The sequence below is a fragment of the Ixodes scapularis genome, unplaced genomic scaffold, assembly GCF_016920785.2.
Source record: "Ixodes scapularis isolate PalLabHiFi unplaced genomic scaffold, ASM1692078v2 PGA_scaffold6__148_contigs__length_123643588, whole genome shotgun sequence".
NCBI classification, from domain to species: Eukaryota; Metazoa; Arthropoda; class Arachnida; order Ixodida; family Ixodidae; genus Ixodes; species Ixodes scapularis.
In genome coordinates, this window is record NW_024609881.1 from 68,530,429 (window position 1) to 68,546,205 (window position 15,777).

At 45.3% G+C, this 15,777-nt stretch overlaps 1 protein-coding gene across 1 annotated transcript in view; it reads right to left on the reverse strand.

Moving 5' to 3' along the window:
• Positions 1 to 15,777, reverse strand: part of LOC8036709 (glutathione hydrolase-like YwrD proenzyme) — a 134,441-nt gene that overhangs the window by 43,492 nt on the left and 75,172 nt on the right. Inside the window, exons 3-4 of the mRNA XM_042294693.1 lie at positions 9,122 to 9,275; positions 7,206 to 7,359 (exon numbers count right to left, since the gene is read on the reverse strand). Of these exons, the coding sequence (XP_042150627.1) occupies positions 7,206 to 7,359; positions 9,122 to 9,275 (308 nt within the window). The remainder of the gene's footprint in view (positions 1 to 7,205; positions 7,360 to 9,121; positions 9,276 to 15,777) is intronic.

The window sequence follows — 15,777 nt, forward strand, 5'->3', positions numbered from 1 at the left end:
GAGGAGGCTACGGTAGAGTACACCTAGTTTGGCAAAGGGAAATAGACCTTTTACAAAAGCCCCGAAACGCTTTGCACTAAGTCCTAGCTCCTCCTTGTATAACCGTAGTATTTACCCCGTGACACTGAAGAGAGCGAGAGGTATCCGAGTTGCTCGGCCGCCCCGCCCCGCTCGCCGTCGCCTCCAAGGTCACCTGTCGTTTGCAACAACCGGTTGCACTTAGCGTTCCCGGCATTCCTTTCCGCCCCCGCGGGTGGCGCTGTACGCGTTGCGAAGGGTCTACTTCACTCGCTTGGTTCTTCACTGTTCATTGCATTTCACGCACTTCACCGTTCATTGCAAATCGCAATCTCTAAGAGTGCTCCAGTTGTTTCGCTCCCGGCTCTGGCAGCGAGCTCCTCGACCAATTCCACAACACGCCGGCCGGTGGGTACATACAACGCAACGAAGTAATGATACACGGCGTGTTCCTTTACCCTGCTTTGCCACCGACGTTTCTTCCATTCAGTGTTCTCTCCAGCTTGTGCGGGTCCGAAGTGATTGCCGACATTTCAAGAACGAATCCAATAAACGGTTAGCAATCCTTATCCAACTTCTTGATACTACAGGAGAACACGTGTTCCTCTTCAAGAACACTTTCGCCCTCAAGCAACAGGGGGGTGTTTCGTGGGCCTTGTCGACGAACGCATTGATGCTGCTTACAGACAGCACAACTGAAAATATTAGGGGTACACAATCGTAACAGGGTGCCCGGCCGAAAAGAAGTTTAAAAAAAAATTCGCCTACCTTCAACTGTAGGTCGTTCAAGCCACCGAAAACGACAACAATTCGGCCCGTACTCTTTATGGTCCACGATGTCGCGCTTCCGTGCACCGACCGTTTCCCTGCTCGCCTGCAACCGGCGCACCGGCTTCCCGGAAGCATTCGTACGGTAGCCGATTTAGGAACTTGACAAGGTCGAGTTGTGAAACAAAATATTGGGTTAAAAGAAGCCTTATACACCCGTATTAATAAAAAAAGTGAAGAGTAAGACACTCCACCCTCGACGCAGAGGGCAGGAAACGATCACGTGATCCCCCATCCTACGTCACGACGATAGGCCCGTCAGGCGGGGGCACGTCATGTTCTCGGGGCTAGTACACTCCTATATACTGACAAAGCCTGGCAGACCGCCACGAGAAGCGGCCGCCACAATGGAAAAAGTGGAGCGGCAGACAACGGATGAGAGGAGGGCCACGTGACTGACGCCCCGCTGCGGCGAGACGCCGAAACACACTTCTCCCGAGCGAACAAGTGTGTTTCGGGTTCTCGCCGCTGCAAAAGCTGTGTGCTGACGTTCAGGTTCCTGTAGGGTGCTTACATGTCTGTCTGTCTCAGGGTGAAGATATCCATTGTTGCCCTGAATGTGCCAGCGCGTGACGCTCGCGCACTCGGTGCGTGACTTGGGCGGTAAAATGGCGTCTATGCATTAGGCAAAGCTACGCGCTCGAGCTGAATGAGACCGGATTGCGCGCACTTCAAAATGCATAAAAAAAACGATTGGGCGGAAAAATGGCTGAGATTTCACCACTCAAGCAAAAGCGCGCGTGTGCATGAAGGCACTCTAGGTTCCCAGAGAACTGGCTCTTTGGTGTTCTGTGCGACAAGATCCTCGCGCTCCAAATCTACGACCGGGCACTATATGGCACCGTCGTCGAACTGCCAGGCTTTGTGAGTATAGAGGAGGCTATGGTTTGACACCATTGTCTGTGGCTATGACGCCGATGCATAATTATTATAATAAGAGGATATGGCCAAAACTTTTGGCGTCCGTGCACTCGCGCAGCTTAAGTGCGGTTCAAATCTGTACACATGCACTCTTCGTTTTCTGAAATGACATAAAAAGCAAGCTGAATATACCTATTGCTATATTACCCAAGCATCAAGGAGAATGCAGGGATCGGTGTTCCACTCGCCGCACGTGCTGGCCTCAGCAATAGTAAGTTTTCTAAAGCAAAAACCTACAACAAATTGTATCTCGCACGCGCGTTCGTCAACGCTTTCTATTGGTTATTTACTTCGAATATTTTATACGCGCAAGGCGTGCGCGTGTGGTGCGTGGAACACCAATCCCTGCATTCTCCTTGATGCTTGGGTAATATAGTAAATAGTATTTTGGAGACCTGGGTAACTCTGCTGGGGGGGGGGGGGGGGGGGGGGGGGGGGGGGATAGCTCGTTGCTGTTAGCTCGCTGCCGTTAGCTCGCTGCATCGGTTTTGAAAGTGAAGTTGAGGCGCACGGCGTTGAGGCATTGCGCGTTGTCACGGCATCATACGTCAAATCGTCTCAGACAAGCCTGTGAACAACTTCGTCTTCTTCAACGGTTTGTGATCACGCTCGAATGCGCCCAGTCACTAATTTATCCCGTAAGTGTGACGTCACCGCTCTTAACAAACCGTTTCTAGGGGCGTTCTAATGGGTGAATACATGGGACTGGGTTTAGCTTCGACAGAACGATCGGTCAAAAATTAGACGTGGAATTTAAACGTCTAAAAATAATAGATGAAGGAAGTCTGGATTTCACAATAGACCGATCTCACCAGCCGGTTTGACTACACCACCGCTGCCGCAGTGCATCAAGGGAACTTTAGTTTTTCTGCACGTGCGACAACCTCGCTGGAGCTCTGCGCGTGTTAAAGGGATACTGAACCAAGGAAATTAGTGTCCATGATAAGTGGCGCACGTTCTTTCCACGAGCCAGCAGCCGCTGGTGTGCGCGAGCACACGCAAAAAAAATGACGTCAAAGACCTCCATTCGCGGTTAAGATGACAATGAAATGTATGGGCTTCGGGCCAAAGGATAATAAAGGCAAGTTTTTCATCTACACAGTGGTGTCTGGTGTAAAAGGTAAGCGATTAATTGGTCTAACAAGCACGTAGCTTTCACTTGTAGAGGTAAAAAACCTGTCTTTATTCTCCTTTGGCCCGAAACCCATGCATTTCACTGTCCTCTTAAGCGCGAATAAAGGTCTTTAACGTCATTTTCGTTGCGTGTGCTCGCGCACACCGGCGGTTGCTGGCTCGTGGAAAGAACGTGCGCCACTTATTATGGGCACTGAATTCTTTGGCTCAGTATCCCTTTAAGCAAAAGACGTCACGAGCCCTCTCGTGCAATGCCGTTTGCCTCCTGTGAACTAAAACTATGGCGGCGTCACGTATGCGTCGAACGCTTGTTGAGATTGGTCTATTACATCGACAAATGTTTGCCGAAAATTGAATGTCTCTGAAATATTTGTGACGGTAACTTCCGGTCCTCGAGACGCCTCGACACGCCTGTTGCAGACGATGAACGCATGACGAACGCACACGGAATGACTAAAGTTCGCCGTCTGCAAATTTCGAATCATTTGCGCAATGATGCGATTTTGATTTTGTATTTATTTGGAACACGGCAAGCCTAAGAAAACTAATCAAGTTTATAACGAATATTATTTCCGTGCGATACCGGACACTCTCTGACGAAAATTATCACTCAGGTCGAGATCTGATAAAAATACAGCGAGAAAAGCATCCGTTTCGAACATGATATCAAGGCAGCGTCGGGCCCTCTTTTTGATTTTGTAGTTGACGTGCATTGTAATGAAGGAGCAATTATTTTGACTCTAACATGAGCGGTTGGAGGCCCCAAACTTTGCTTTCCATGCTCGCAATATGGGTGCGTGTTTCGCGCATGGTTTGTAATCATCAGACTAAGAAAACATCCTACTGATTCTTCAGTTTTTTATAAAACTGAAGACCCCAAGCCAGCATGACTGTGAATGAACGTTTCTCCGTGCCTCTAAAAGATTCGAGTCTACTCTTACCCCGAGTGTAAAAAATAAAGTTAGAATGATTTTGCCTAATCAGCCTCACCCTAGCGCACTAACGAATACTCTTGGTCAAACGTTTCAGATGCCGACTGTAGCAGACAAGGAGCCGAGCGCGGCTTGGTCGACTTCCAGCCAGCCGTCAGGCCGCCGCATCGTCGCGCTCTTGCCGCCGTCGACGCTCAAGCTTTCTTTTGTTTCTAGTCGCAAGTTCGCCCATTAAATCATTATTTTCCGTTTTACGCTTTTCGATCTGTTTCCATCTGCGACAGTTTATATTCGGACAGTTCGTTTGATAACACAGATGTGCACTGAAGCAACTCTGCTGCCAGAAGTCCCTGAAGCTTGTGCTGGCCTGCACTTCAACCTTGACACACTTCACGACGTCGTTGTACCTGATTCGGTATATTCGGCTTCACAGCGTTTTCACATTCTGAAATATTGCGAAAGAAAGCTCAACGGAATGGCGTTCGCGCACCTGGAGCGTCAATCAAAGCTGTGCATGGGCACCCTTTTCGCTTCCGAAAATTCCACATATATTGACCCCTAGAAGAGAAGTTTCGTCGATCGTCACCCACCTCATTGAACGCGGTCGTGTACTCCCTTAGAAAGAACCACTGCACCCGCGAAGCCCCTGTGTCGTCTGCTAGCGAAGCAAAATCACTTTTGAAACTTTATTACAGGCTTTTTTCATTCCTTCATGACACTTAGACGATATTAAACGGTTTCATAGATACTGAGGAGCCCCACTGCTGTAAAGAAAATTATTTGCTTTTTATTAGGCGGTTTCTAAGCTCACGTCGAGCCCCTATATATTTGTCTATTAAAACGGCCCTAGCAGCGGTTTGTTTGGAGTGGAGCGCCAGGTGTGACGTCATCATTTATGGGGTCAATTTGGCCCGAGCCCGACACGGAACGCCTTTCGACGCGTTGGCTGGACACGACCTCCGGCCTAACGTTGACGCTGCGCTCATGTCCGATTTGTGTCTGCGCTCGATCACATTGTTATGACATCAAAATTCTAATGCACAAGCTTCAATTATTTTAGGTGGGTTTATTCAGACCCATTCTCTCTAGACGGCAAGAAAATCTTCCGGTTATCCGACAAAAATGATATCGGCCGCGCCCGGTGTCAAGGTATACGGCACGGGCTGTGCACCGTTCGCTTGGAACCAATGTAGCACAACTTTGCCAGGCTATGACGCTAACGCTACAGGTGCCCATGCAGCTGCGCAGCTTTGATCGCCGCTCACAGCTGTATACGCGCGCTCTTCACTTCAGAAATGCCCTGCCCCTCAGCACGATCGCTCACGTTGCACGCAAGCAATAAACGTAAAGTAAAAAAAAGAATTACAAAAAAAAAAAAAACGAAAGGCAACCATTGTTAAATTTTTGATAAAAAGCTATATCTGGTACACTTTTGTACGCTTTATTAAGGCTGATGAGCAGATGGTGGACTATGCTTATAAACCGTTTCTGTTTACAAAATCAGTTCCCAGACTGCTACGAGTTTCGCCTTTTCGAAAAGTAAGCAAAGCATCCCGCGATAAACACGAACGCTAAGGATCGCAGCGGCCCTGCTCGTTTAGATCTGGATGAGCGTCGTACCGGCGTGCGGTCATGTATATCGCTACTGTGTGATGCACATTAAAGACCCCAGACTAGCGGTTGTACCGCATTTGCTAAATTTCTCATCTACAGCTGGGAGACAACTCGCCCACTGAGGCAGATTAAGTCCTAGGCTGTATAAACATACACACAACCAAGAAGCTATGTTTACAAAATGCTGGGCTCGATTTTTGGTGCCGACTTCCGCCGCTTGGCATCGGGCGCTCGCGCGTGCGCAGAACTCTTCTCGGAAAAGGTCCATTGGCATCTCAGAGTCGATGAGTGCACCCCCTATCGTCGTCATGATAGGCTACCACGCCGCCGCACGCGGAGCAAGCCGCGGGATTCCGACACCTCCCCTTTTAGCCACCGTAGCCTGGCGAACAAAATGTAGTTCGCCTAGATCGGCGTTGAAGAGCCCGTGGCCCGAGCTCACCCCGAGCGCTCGACATGCATGCGCCGCTACAAGCATGCAACGCGTTTGCTCGGGAAAAAATCGGCGCCATCTATGAGGAAAAGGCTACAAATAAATCGCAGGTGAATCAAGCGTTTGAGCAGCATCCGAAATGCAAAGCAACGAGGAAATAAAAATAAACGACGTAGAATTGTGACTCTTTGAACTCGAGCACAGTTTGCGACTCGCCTTCCCCCAAAATGAACCTTTTTCTCCGGATAACGTGCGCCGTCTGGGAGTTGTTTGCGAACTACAAACGAAAGGGAGCCAACGTACCTCCACTCGTCAGAACACAGGAACCCTGCCGTTGTATCGGCTTTCCTTGCTTTTCTTATGCCCACTTTCTAACGATACACGCGAAAAAGTATCGCCAAACAAGATGTATAGTACGCCCAAAGGTGGTGCCGATGATGTTGGTAGTGCGGGACGAGGCCATCTGAAAATGGCGACAGAGGAATGCGAGGCCAGGGGGGAGGTAGCACGCATGCCCAGAAGCTTAGTGCAAAAAAAAAAAAAAAAGGTCCATTATGTGGTTACAAAAAACAATGCGTGTAAATATCACAAATAGGGCTGGGCGTCGATTAAAACTTTTACCCTGATTAATCGCCACCCTTTAATAGGTTAATTAATTCATCGGTCTCATTCATTTCTATACATAATAAATAAAAAGGCAAAAAAAACTTTTCTCGATAATGTGACAAACTGTGAAATACTCAATTTTGATATCAAATTGATCTCGATGTGTGGTCGAGAACAGTTCAAAGACACACACAGTAACAGATTATTACTTCAGCTGCATAAGGCAAAGAGGTTCATTGATATTCTCCGGCTAAACGGACACTCGAAGGACGTTGAAGTGGCCGGGACTCGTGTAACCTTCTTTAATTGTCTGGAGCCACAAATCTCGCCCCTACAGTTCACTTTCGGCTCAGATTTCACCTAAAGTTTGCCTTTTCACCGGTGTACTCGTCCGCGACCGCATAATAGAAACGTTAAATTTTTTGTTAGTTAAAAAATTAACGATTAATTGAACACTAAAATTAGTGGTGATTAAAGCATTAATCAGTAGGTTAATCTATCAATCACCCAACCCTAATGAGACACCAATCATAGTTTTAATGACGCATATACCCATACGAGTGCCCGCGTGCGGTGAGGATTTTGAGTACCCATATGCAACGGACGGATGTCCACACCCTAGACATCCCCTAATCAAGTTGGGCTTTACAGCTATATCAAGTTAATATTTTACGACATCATTTCTACTGTTTCACTTTTGTGCCCTTTAGCTGATGTACCTTTTTACTTCCGAAGTTCTCCACTGTGTCGAACCATCCTTTGACGGCCCCCGGGACGGTAGCCGTAAGACCGCTGTTGTCATCAGGAAGGTGTTTCTCGTCGAACCCCCTTGAGCGGAGCAGCTCCAAGGTCAGTTGTGCTGGACTCTTTCCGCTGGCCAACCAATAATAAAGGTGTAAAAGTTTAGGCCAGGGTGGCCAAGCTGCGGCTCGCGAGCCGCATGCGGTTCTTCGCTCGTAAACATGCGGTCCGCAACTCCCTTCCCTATCCCCCTCTCTTTTTCCACTTTTCCGCCTCCCTCCCAGTTACACTATAGTGTAACTTTTTGAGAAAGTGCTATAGCACTTTTACAAAAAGAGAAATGGAACATCGTTTTAAATTCAAAGACAGGTTCCGGTTTGCTAGTTAGTACTGTGCTACTGCTACGTTGCATGCAGTTGGACTGCTTTTGACTAGGTAGAGCGAAAGTAGTACAAGTTTTGTTTATTGCCCCCTTTCCCCCCCCCCCCCCCCCCCCCGCGGCTCTTGGAGGTTTCGTTATTTTGTTTGCGGCTCTTAGGCCGGGCCAGCCTGGCCGCCCTAATTCAGGCGATGCCCCCCCACCCCACTCTCGAGCTTTTTGGAAAAGCAAGTACCATCGCCTCCGGAACCTCTGTGTGCACCTCATTAATCTCATATTAGCGCCTTGGTGTCCGCAAATATCAGTAGCTGGCGCCCAGTGGGGTAAATAAAAACTTGTTCACTCACCAGCTCTGCGACTAAGTGACCAGAGCTGGTGAGTGGGTAAATTTTTCTAACTAATCGCGCAGTCCTGTTCGAATACCCTACGTAGTACTAGCAAGTACGATAAAGTCTATCGTTGGAAATTCCTTCGAAGGTCATTGAGAGTAGTTGCGAATGACGACAATGGCACCTCTAGCGGGCCTGCAGCCTACGGAGATTGACGACATAATGAGTTTTGTAAAACCCCGTTTTCTTCTTCCAAACATTAAAAGAATTCATTACGGTCACTGCGCTTGAACCACGGAATTCATTGATCACAAAGGCAAAGGCAGTTAAATTATAGGGTCACAAAAGCAGGCATTTCTTTAGGTACCGTACCGTTAGCACGTTTCTCCTACGTTATCCAGGGGTTTACACACGTTTGGGACGTCTCTTCCGGGAAATTGACAATTTTTGGGTTATGCATAGCATAACCGCTACAAATGCCTTCGACATGAATTCCGGCGTGTTCCGGCGATTGTACACACAATTAGCGCGACAGGGGACGAACACAGGAAAGAAAGAGAAGACAGGACAGACAGCTCTGTCCTGTCTTCTTTTTCTTTTCTGTGTTCGTCCCCTGTCGCGCTAATTGTGTGTACTCTGTTCAACCAACTAGACCATCAAATTATTTTGCTACCGTGTTCCGCCGAGATTTCCTAACCTTTCGTAGCGTTGCGTCATGGTCTCATGTAAGAAACCCATAACGGCCAGACTTTAATTCTTCAAAATGTGATTGCGATGTGATGCAATAAATATTCACAAAGCTCTCGTTTCTTTTTAAATACACCTGGTACGGGCGTGCCCCATCCCCTGCTTAAAAGTGTGCATTCCTCTAAAGACGCGATCGCAACATTCGTACCTTACGAAATGTACATTGCGGCAGGTTAGCCCGTTAAGCGCGCTTCTTTTAAGAATACTGGTCGACTCTCGAGAAGCATCACAAGCAGAGATCACTCCCGCAGGTGTTGTTTCTTCGCAGTGCACCAGTGCTCGGTAAGAAGCGCGCTCAACGGGGCTAAACCACCGCGATCAGCACTTTGAAAAAAACAAACGAATAATTAAATTTTTATCAAAGTGGATATCGAATAGCGTAATATTCAAAACTACTAGAACAGAATTAAGAAAATTTAACATAGAAAAAGTGCACAACCTGCCGTCGATGCTTCGAACAGACTTGTCACTTGCATTGTAGAATATGCAGAAGCAATCTCCCCCAATTCCTGTGGCGTAAGGCTGCAAAACCTGAAGCACGGCCGCTGCAGCCACTGCAGCGTCAGCGGCGTTGCCACCTTTCTGTAGAACTTCTGTAACAAAAATTGAATAAGGACGCCAGAAATTAACCAGCATCCCAAGAAATTTGTGTCATCGTATGCTTGCCCCATCTCTTAGCGGGTTACGGCAGCATTCACATAGAAGTCTATGTATTTAGTATGCAAATATGGCCATAACTTCGAAACGTTACTCTTTGAACAATTTGCCATGCTACTGCTCCATTCATTTATATATCTTTATCCTTGTGCCAAAGTTTCAAGATGATGATATGTAAACTGCAGGTTCCTCAGTCGAATAAACTTTTTGATAAATTGCCACTATAGATAAATCAAAGTCTACAGTTTATTCTTGAGTATAAATAACTGGTTATGATTGAATAAATTAAATAGGATCCGTCCCCAATATTTTGGCAAATTCTGTGGTGTATAAGATGTGTAACATCTGTAGAAAAAAAATTATTTCGGAGACACCTCACACACATTTTTGTGAATCAGCGATGTTCAAACGAACACAAATTAAAAATACAGCAAAATACTTGATTTTCCATTCGACTGCAGTAATCCGGAAAAATCGATAATATGTTGGGTACATTTTGTTTTTTCTCACAACAATTTTCTTGGGCTCCCGACACCAATTTCCCAAAAAAGGTGGATTCATTCTTTTTTAGACGTTTAACATCATTTGCAGTGTTATGTATACTGTCATCACTTAACTAGCAAACAAAAACAACTTTTTGTATTACGACAATATAACATTAAAAAAAATATATATATATATATATATTATCGCTAATTATTAATGTTGCGTGATTACAACCGTGATTTTTGTTGTAAGGAAAGGAAGCACTGCGGTGAATAAACGATTTATGAGAGGATGCACGATTGTTCTTGTGAACTTAATATTCACGCGTCGAAAATATTATTAAGGCACGTACTAAATGTTTACATTAAATTAATTATTCCAATAGCTCAGCACGCAAACAAATTGGGAAAAAAGCTTATTGAAATATTCAACTTGATATTATACTCTTCGAAGAGGGCTGAAGCTCAACATTTTGTAATAGCACCACTTGTAGTCGGCAGCCTTAAAGTGTGTTTTTCGTCACCAGTTAGGGATTCGGCCGACCTCAAAATGATCCGGGCTGAGGCGCGGGTGCCCGATTTTGAAATGATGAACGAATGCCTGAAAATAGTAGAACCATGTCCACTGCGAGAAAAGATTAAACAAAGATGGCTAATTTTAGAGAATGTGCCATTGCAGTTGCTTATAGTTGAGAGCCCTAAAGTTTCTAATTCATCAACAGCTAAGTTTTAGGCCGAACTCAAAAAGTTTCTGGACGAAGCGCGGGTACCCGAATTTTAAAAGAAAAACGAATGCGTTAAAACAGCCGAACCATCCCCACTCTGGGACCAGTTTTAACAAAAGTAGTTCATTTCGAAGTATTTGCCGTAGTACCAAGATGATCTCGAGGGCTCTGCATTTTATATTCTGCCTTTCGTTGAGAACGGACTTATCGTCAAAAAGTTCTCTGGCGAGTCGCGCGTGCCCAAATTTCAAAAGATGAATGAATGCGTAAGAGCAGCCGAGCCATTCCCACTTCGAGACCGTTTTTCTCAAAAGGGATTCATTTCAGAGTACCTTTCAAAGTAGTCAGGGTAGGTTCGAGGGCTTTGCGTTTTATATATCGCCTTTAGTTGTGAAATGGGTTGTCTCAGGACGTTCTCTACCGAGGTGTGTGTGCCCCAATTTCAAGAGGTGAACGAATGCGTGAAAACGGCCGAACCATACCCCACTTCGAGACGATTCTACTCGGTATGCGTTGATTTTGATGATTTGGCACGAACATGTACGTCGCGAGTTACACCTACGGAGTTACTTTTTTTCGGTAACAACTAACGTATTTAGTTACTTTTACAAAAGGAACGAGCAACTCACTTAGTTATACCTTTAAGGTCAACTAACGAGTAACGGTATTTCGTTACTTTTAAGGAGTAACACGTAAGACAAAACCTAAAAAGCCTCGTTTTAATTCAAACCTCAGTATGCGTCTATTGCTACAAAGGCAGATGGTTAGCCCGAAAAACAACTAAACAGAATTACAGTATAGTAACATATTGAAGGTATTTAGTGCACAACGTCAATAACTTCAATTTGTTAGACTACCAACTATCCCAAAAGTCACCTTTAGAGCAGTATAGTAACGTATATCGCGCTGAACACTTCAGTCGAACTCTACAGCTGGGAATGTCATTCACCCAGACAACACTATAAGATTCGTTGGTTGAACCTTCTAGAATCGTGCACAGACCGAATATAAATACGGAGGTTGCTAACGCAGGAAGGCACAGAACCCATTGTCAACTTCGAACTTTCGATGCAAAGAGGACAAAAGAGAGAGGGGAATCCTCGAATCACCAGATATTGTCAACTTCCAACTTTCGAAGCAAAGAGGACAAAAGAGAGAGGGGAATCCTCGATTCACCAGATATTGTCCACTTCGAAGTTTCGAAGCAAAGAGGACAAAAGAGAGAGGGGATTCCTCGATTCACCAGATATTGTCAACTTCGAACTTTCGAAGTAAAGAGGACAAAAGAGAGAAGGGAATCCTCGATTCACCAGATATTGTCAACTTCAAACTTTCGAAGCAAAGAGGACAAAAGAAAGAGGGGAATCCTCAATTCACCAGATATTGTCAACTTCGACGTTTCGAAGCAAAGAGGACAAAAGAGAGAGGGGAATCCTCGATTCACCAGATATTGTCAACTTCGAACTTTCGAAGCAAAGAGGACAAAAGAGAGTGGGGAATCCTCGATTCACCAGATATTGTCCACTTCGAAGTTTCGAAGCAAAGAGGACAAAAGAGAGAGGGGAATCCTCAATTCACCAGATATTGTCAACTTCGACGTTTCGAAGCAAAGAGGACAAAAGAGAGAGGGGAATCCTCGATTCACCAGATATTGTCAACTTCGAACTTTCGAAGCAAAGAGGACAAAAGAGAGAGGGGAATCCTCGATTCACCAGATATTGTCAACTTCGAACTTTCGAAGCAAAGAGGACAAAAGAGAGAGGGGAATCCTCGATTCACCAGATATTGTCAACTTCGAACTTTCGAAGCAAAGAGGACAAAAGAGAGGGGGGAATCCTCGATTCACCAGATATTGTCAACTTCGAACTTTCGAACCAAAGAGGACAAAAGAGAGAGGGGAATCCTCGATTCACCAGATATTGTCAACTTCGAACTTTCGAAGCAAAGAGGACAAAAGAGAGAGGGGAATCCCCGATTCACCAGATATTGTCAACTTCGAACTTTCGAAGCAAAGAGGACAAAAGAGTGGGGAATCCTCGATTCACCAGATATTGTCAACTTCGAACTTTCGAAGCAAAGAGGACAAAAGAGAGTGGGGAATCCTCGATTCACCAGATATTGTCAACTTCGAACTTTCGAAGCAAAGAGGACAAAAGAGAGAGGGGAATCCTCGATCCACCAGATATTGTCAACTTCGAACTTTCGAAGCAAAGAGGACAACAGAGAGAGGGGAATCCTCGATTCACCAGATATTGTCAACTTCGAACTTTCGAAGCAAAGAGGACAAAAGAGAGAGGGGAATCCTCGATTCACCAGATATTGTCAACTTCAAACTTTCGAAGAAAAGAGGACAAAAGAGAGAGGGGAATCCTCGATTCACCAGATATTGTCAACTTCGAACTTTCGAAGCAAAGAGGACAAGAGAGAGTGGGGAATCCTCGATTCACCAGATATTGTCCACTTCGAACTTTCGAAGCAAAGAGGACAAAAGAGAGAGGGGAATCCTCGATTCACCAGATATTGTCAACTTCGAACTTTCGAAGCAAAGAGGACAAAAGAGAGAGGGGAATCCTCGATTCACCAGATATTGTCAACTTCGAACTTTCGAAGCAAAGAGGACAAAAGAGAGAGGGGAATCCTCGATTCACCAGATATTGTCAACTTCGAACTTTCGAAGCAAAGAGGACAAAAGAGAGTGGGGAATCCTCGATTCACCAGATATTGTCAACTTCGAACTTTCGAAGCAAAGAGAACAAAAGAGAGAGGGGAATCCTCGATTCACCAGATATTGTCAACTTCGAACTTTCGAAGCAAAGAGGACAAAAGAGAGAGGGGAATCCTCGATTCACCAGATATTGTCAACTTCGAACTTTCGAAGCAAAGAGGACAAAAGAGAGAGGGGAATCCTCGATTCACCAGATATTGTCAACTTCGAACTTTCGAAGCAAAGAGGACAAAAGAGAGAGGGGAATCCTCGATTCACCAGATATTGTCAACTTCGAACTTTCGAAGCAAAGAGGACAAAAGAGAGAGGGGAATCCTCGATTCACCAGATATTGTCCACTTCGAACTTTCGAAGTAAAGAGGACAAAAGAGAGAGGGGAATCCTCGATTCACCAGATATTGTCAACTTCGAGCTTTCGAAGCAAAGAGGTCAAAAGAGAGAGGGGAATCCTCGATTCACCAGATATTGTCAACTTCGAACTTTCGAAGCAAAGAGGACAAAAGAGAGTGGGGAATCCTCGATTCACCAGATATTGTCCACTTCGAACTTTCGAAGTAAAGAGGACAAAAGAGAGAGGGGAATCCTCGATTCACCAGATATTGTCAACTTCCAACTTTCGAAGCAAAGAGGACAAAAGAGAGAGGGGAATCCTCAATTCACCAGATATTCTCAACTTCGACGTTTCGAAGCAAAGAGGACAAAAGAGAGAGGGGATTTCTCGATTCACCAGATATTGTCAACTTCGAACTTTCGAAGTAAAGAGGACAAAAGAGAGAAGGGAATCCTCGATTCACCAGATATTGTCAACTTCAAACTTTCGAAGCAAAGAGGACAAAAGAAAGAGGGGAATCCTCAATTCACCAGATATTGTCAACTTCGACGTTTCGAAGCAAAGAGGACAAAAGAGAGAGGGGAATCCTCGATTCACCAGATATTGTCAACTTCGAACTTTCGAAGCAAAGAGGACAAAAGAGAGTGGGGAATCCTCGATTCACCAGATATTGTCCACTTCGAAGTTTCGAAGCAAAGAGGGCAAAAGAGAGAGGGGAATCCTCAATTCACCAGATATTGTCAACTTCGACGTTTCGAAGCAAAGAGGACAAAAGAGAGAGGGGAATCCTCGATTCACCAGATATTGTCAACTTCGAACTTTCGAACCAAAGAGGACAAAAGAGAGAGGGGAATCCTCGATTCACCAGATATTGTCAACTTCGAACTTTCGAAGCAAAGAGGACAAAAGAGAGAGGGGAATCCCCGATTCACCAGATATTGTCAACTTCGAACTTTCGAAGCAAAGAGGACAAAAGAGAGTGGGGAATCCTCGATTCACCAGATATTGTCAACTTCGAACTTTCGAAGCAAAGAGGACAAAAGAGAGTGGGGAATCCTCGATTCACCAGATATTGTCAACTTCGAACTTTCGAAGCAAAGAGGACAAAAGAGAGAGGGGAATCCTCGATTCACCAGATATTGTCAACTTCGAACTTTCGAAGCAAAGAGGACAACAGAGAGAGGGGAATCCTCGATTCACCAGATATTGTCAACTTCGAACTTTCAAAGCAAAGAGGACAAAAGAGAGAGGGGAATCCTCGATTCACCAGATATTGTCAACTTCAAACTTTCGAAGAAAAGAGGACAAAAGAGAGAGGGGAATCCTCGATTCACCAGATATTGTCAACTTCGACGTTTCGAAGCAAAGAGGACAAAAGAGAGAGGGGAATCCTCGATTCACCAGATATTGTCAACTTCGAACTTTCGAAGCAAAGAGGACAAAAGAGAGTGGGGAATCCTCGATTCACCAGATATTGTCCACTTCGAACTTTCGAAGCAAAGAGGACAAAAGAGAGAGGGGAATCCTCGATTCACCAGATATTGTCAACTTCCAACTTTCGAAGCAAAGAGGACAAAAGAGAGAGGGGAATCCTCGATTCACCAGATATTGTCAACTTCGAACTTTCGAAGCAAAGAGGACAAAAGAGAGAGGGGAATCCTCGATTCACCAGATATTGTCAACTTCGAACTTTCGAAGCAAAGAGGACAAAAGAGAGAGGGGAATCCTCGATTCACCAGATATTGTCAACTTCGAACTTTCGAAGCAAAGAGGACAAAAGAGAGTGGGGAATCCTCGATTCACCAGATATTGTCCACTTCGAACTTTCGAAGTAAAGAGGACAAAAGAGAGAGGGGAATCCTCGATTCACCAGATATTGTCAACTTCGAACTTTCGAAGCAAAGAGGACAAAAGAGAGAGGGGAATCCTCGATTCACCAGATATTGTCAACTTCGAACTTTCGAAGCAAAGAGGACAAAAGAGAGTGGGGAATCCTCGATTCACCAGATATTGTCCACTTCGAACTTTCGAAGTAAAGAGGACAAAAGAGAGAGGGGAATCCTCGATTCACCAGATATTGTCAACTTCCAACTTTCGAAGCAAAGAGGACAAAAGAGAGAGGGGAATCCTCAATTCACCAGATATTCTCAACTTCGACGTTTCGAAGCAAAG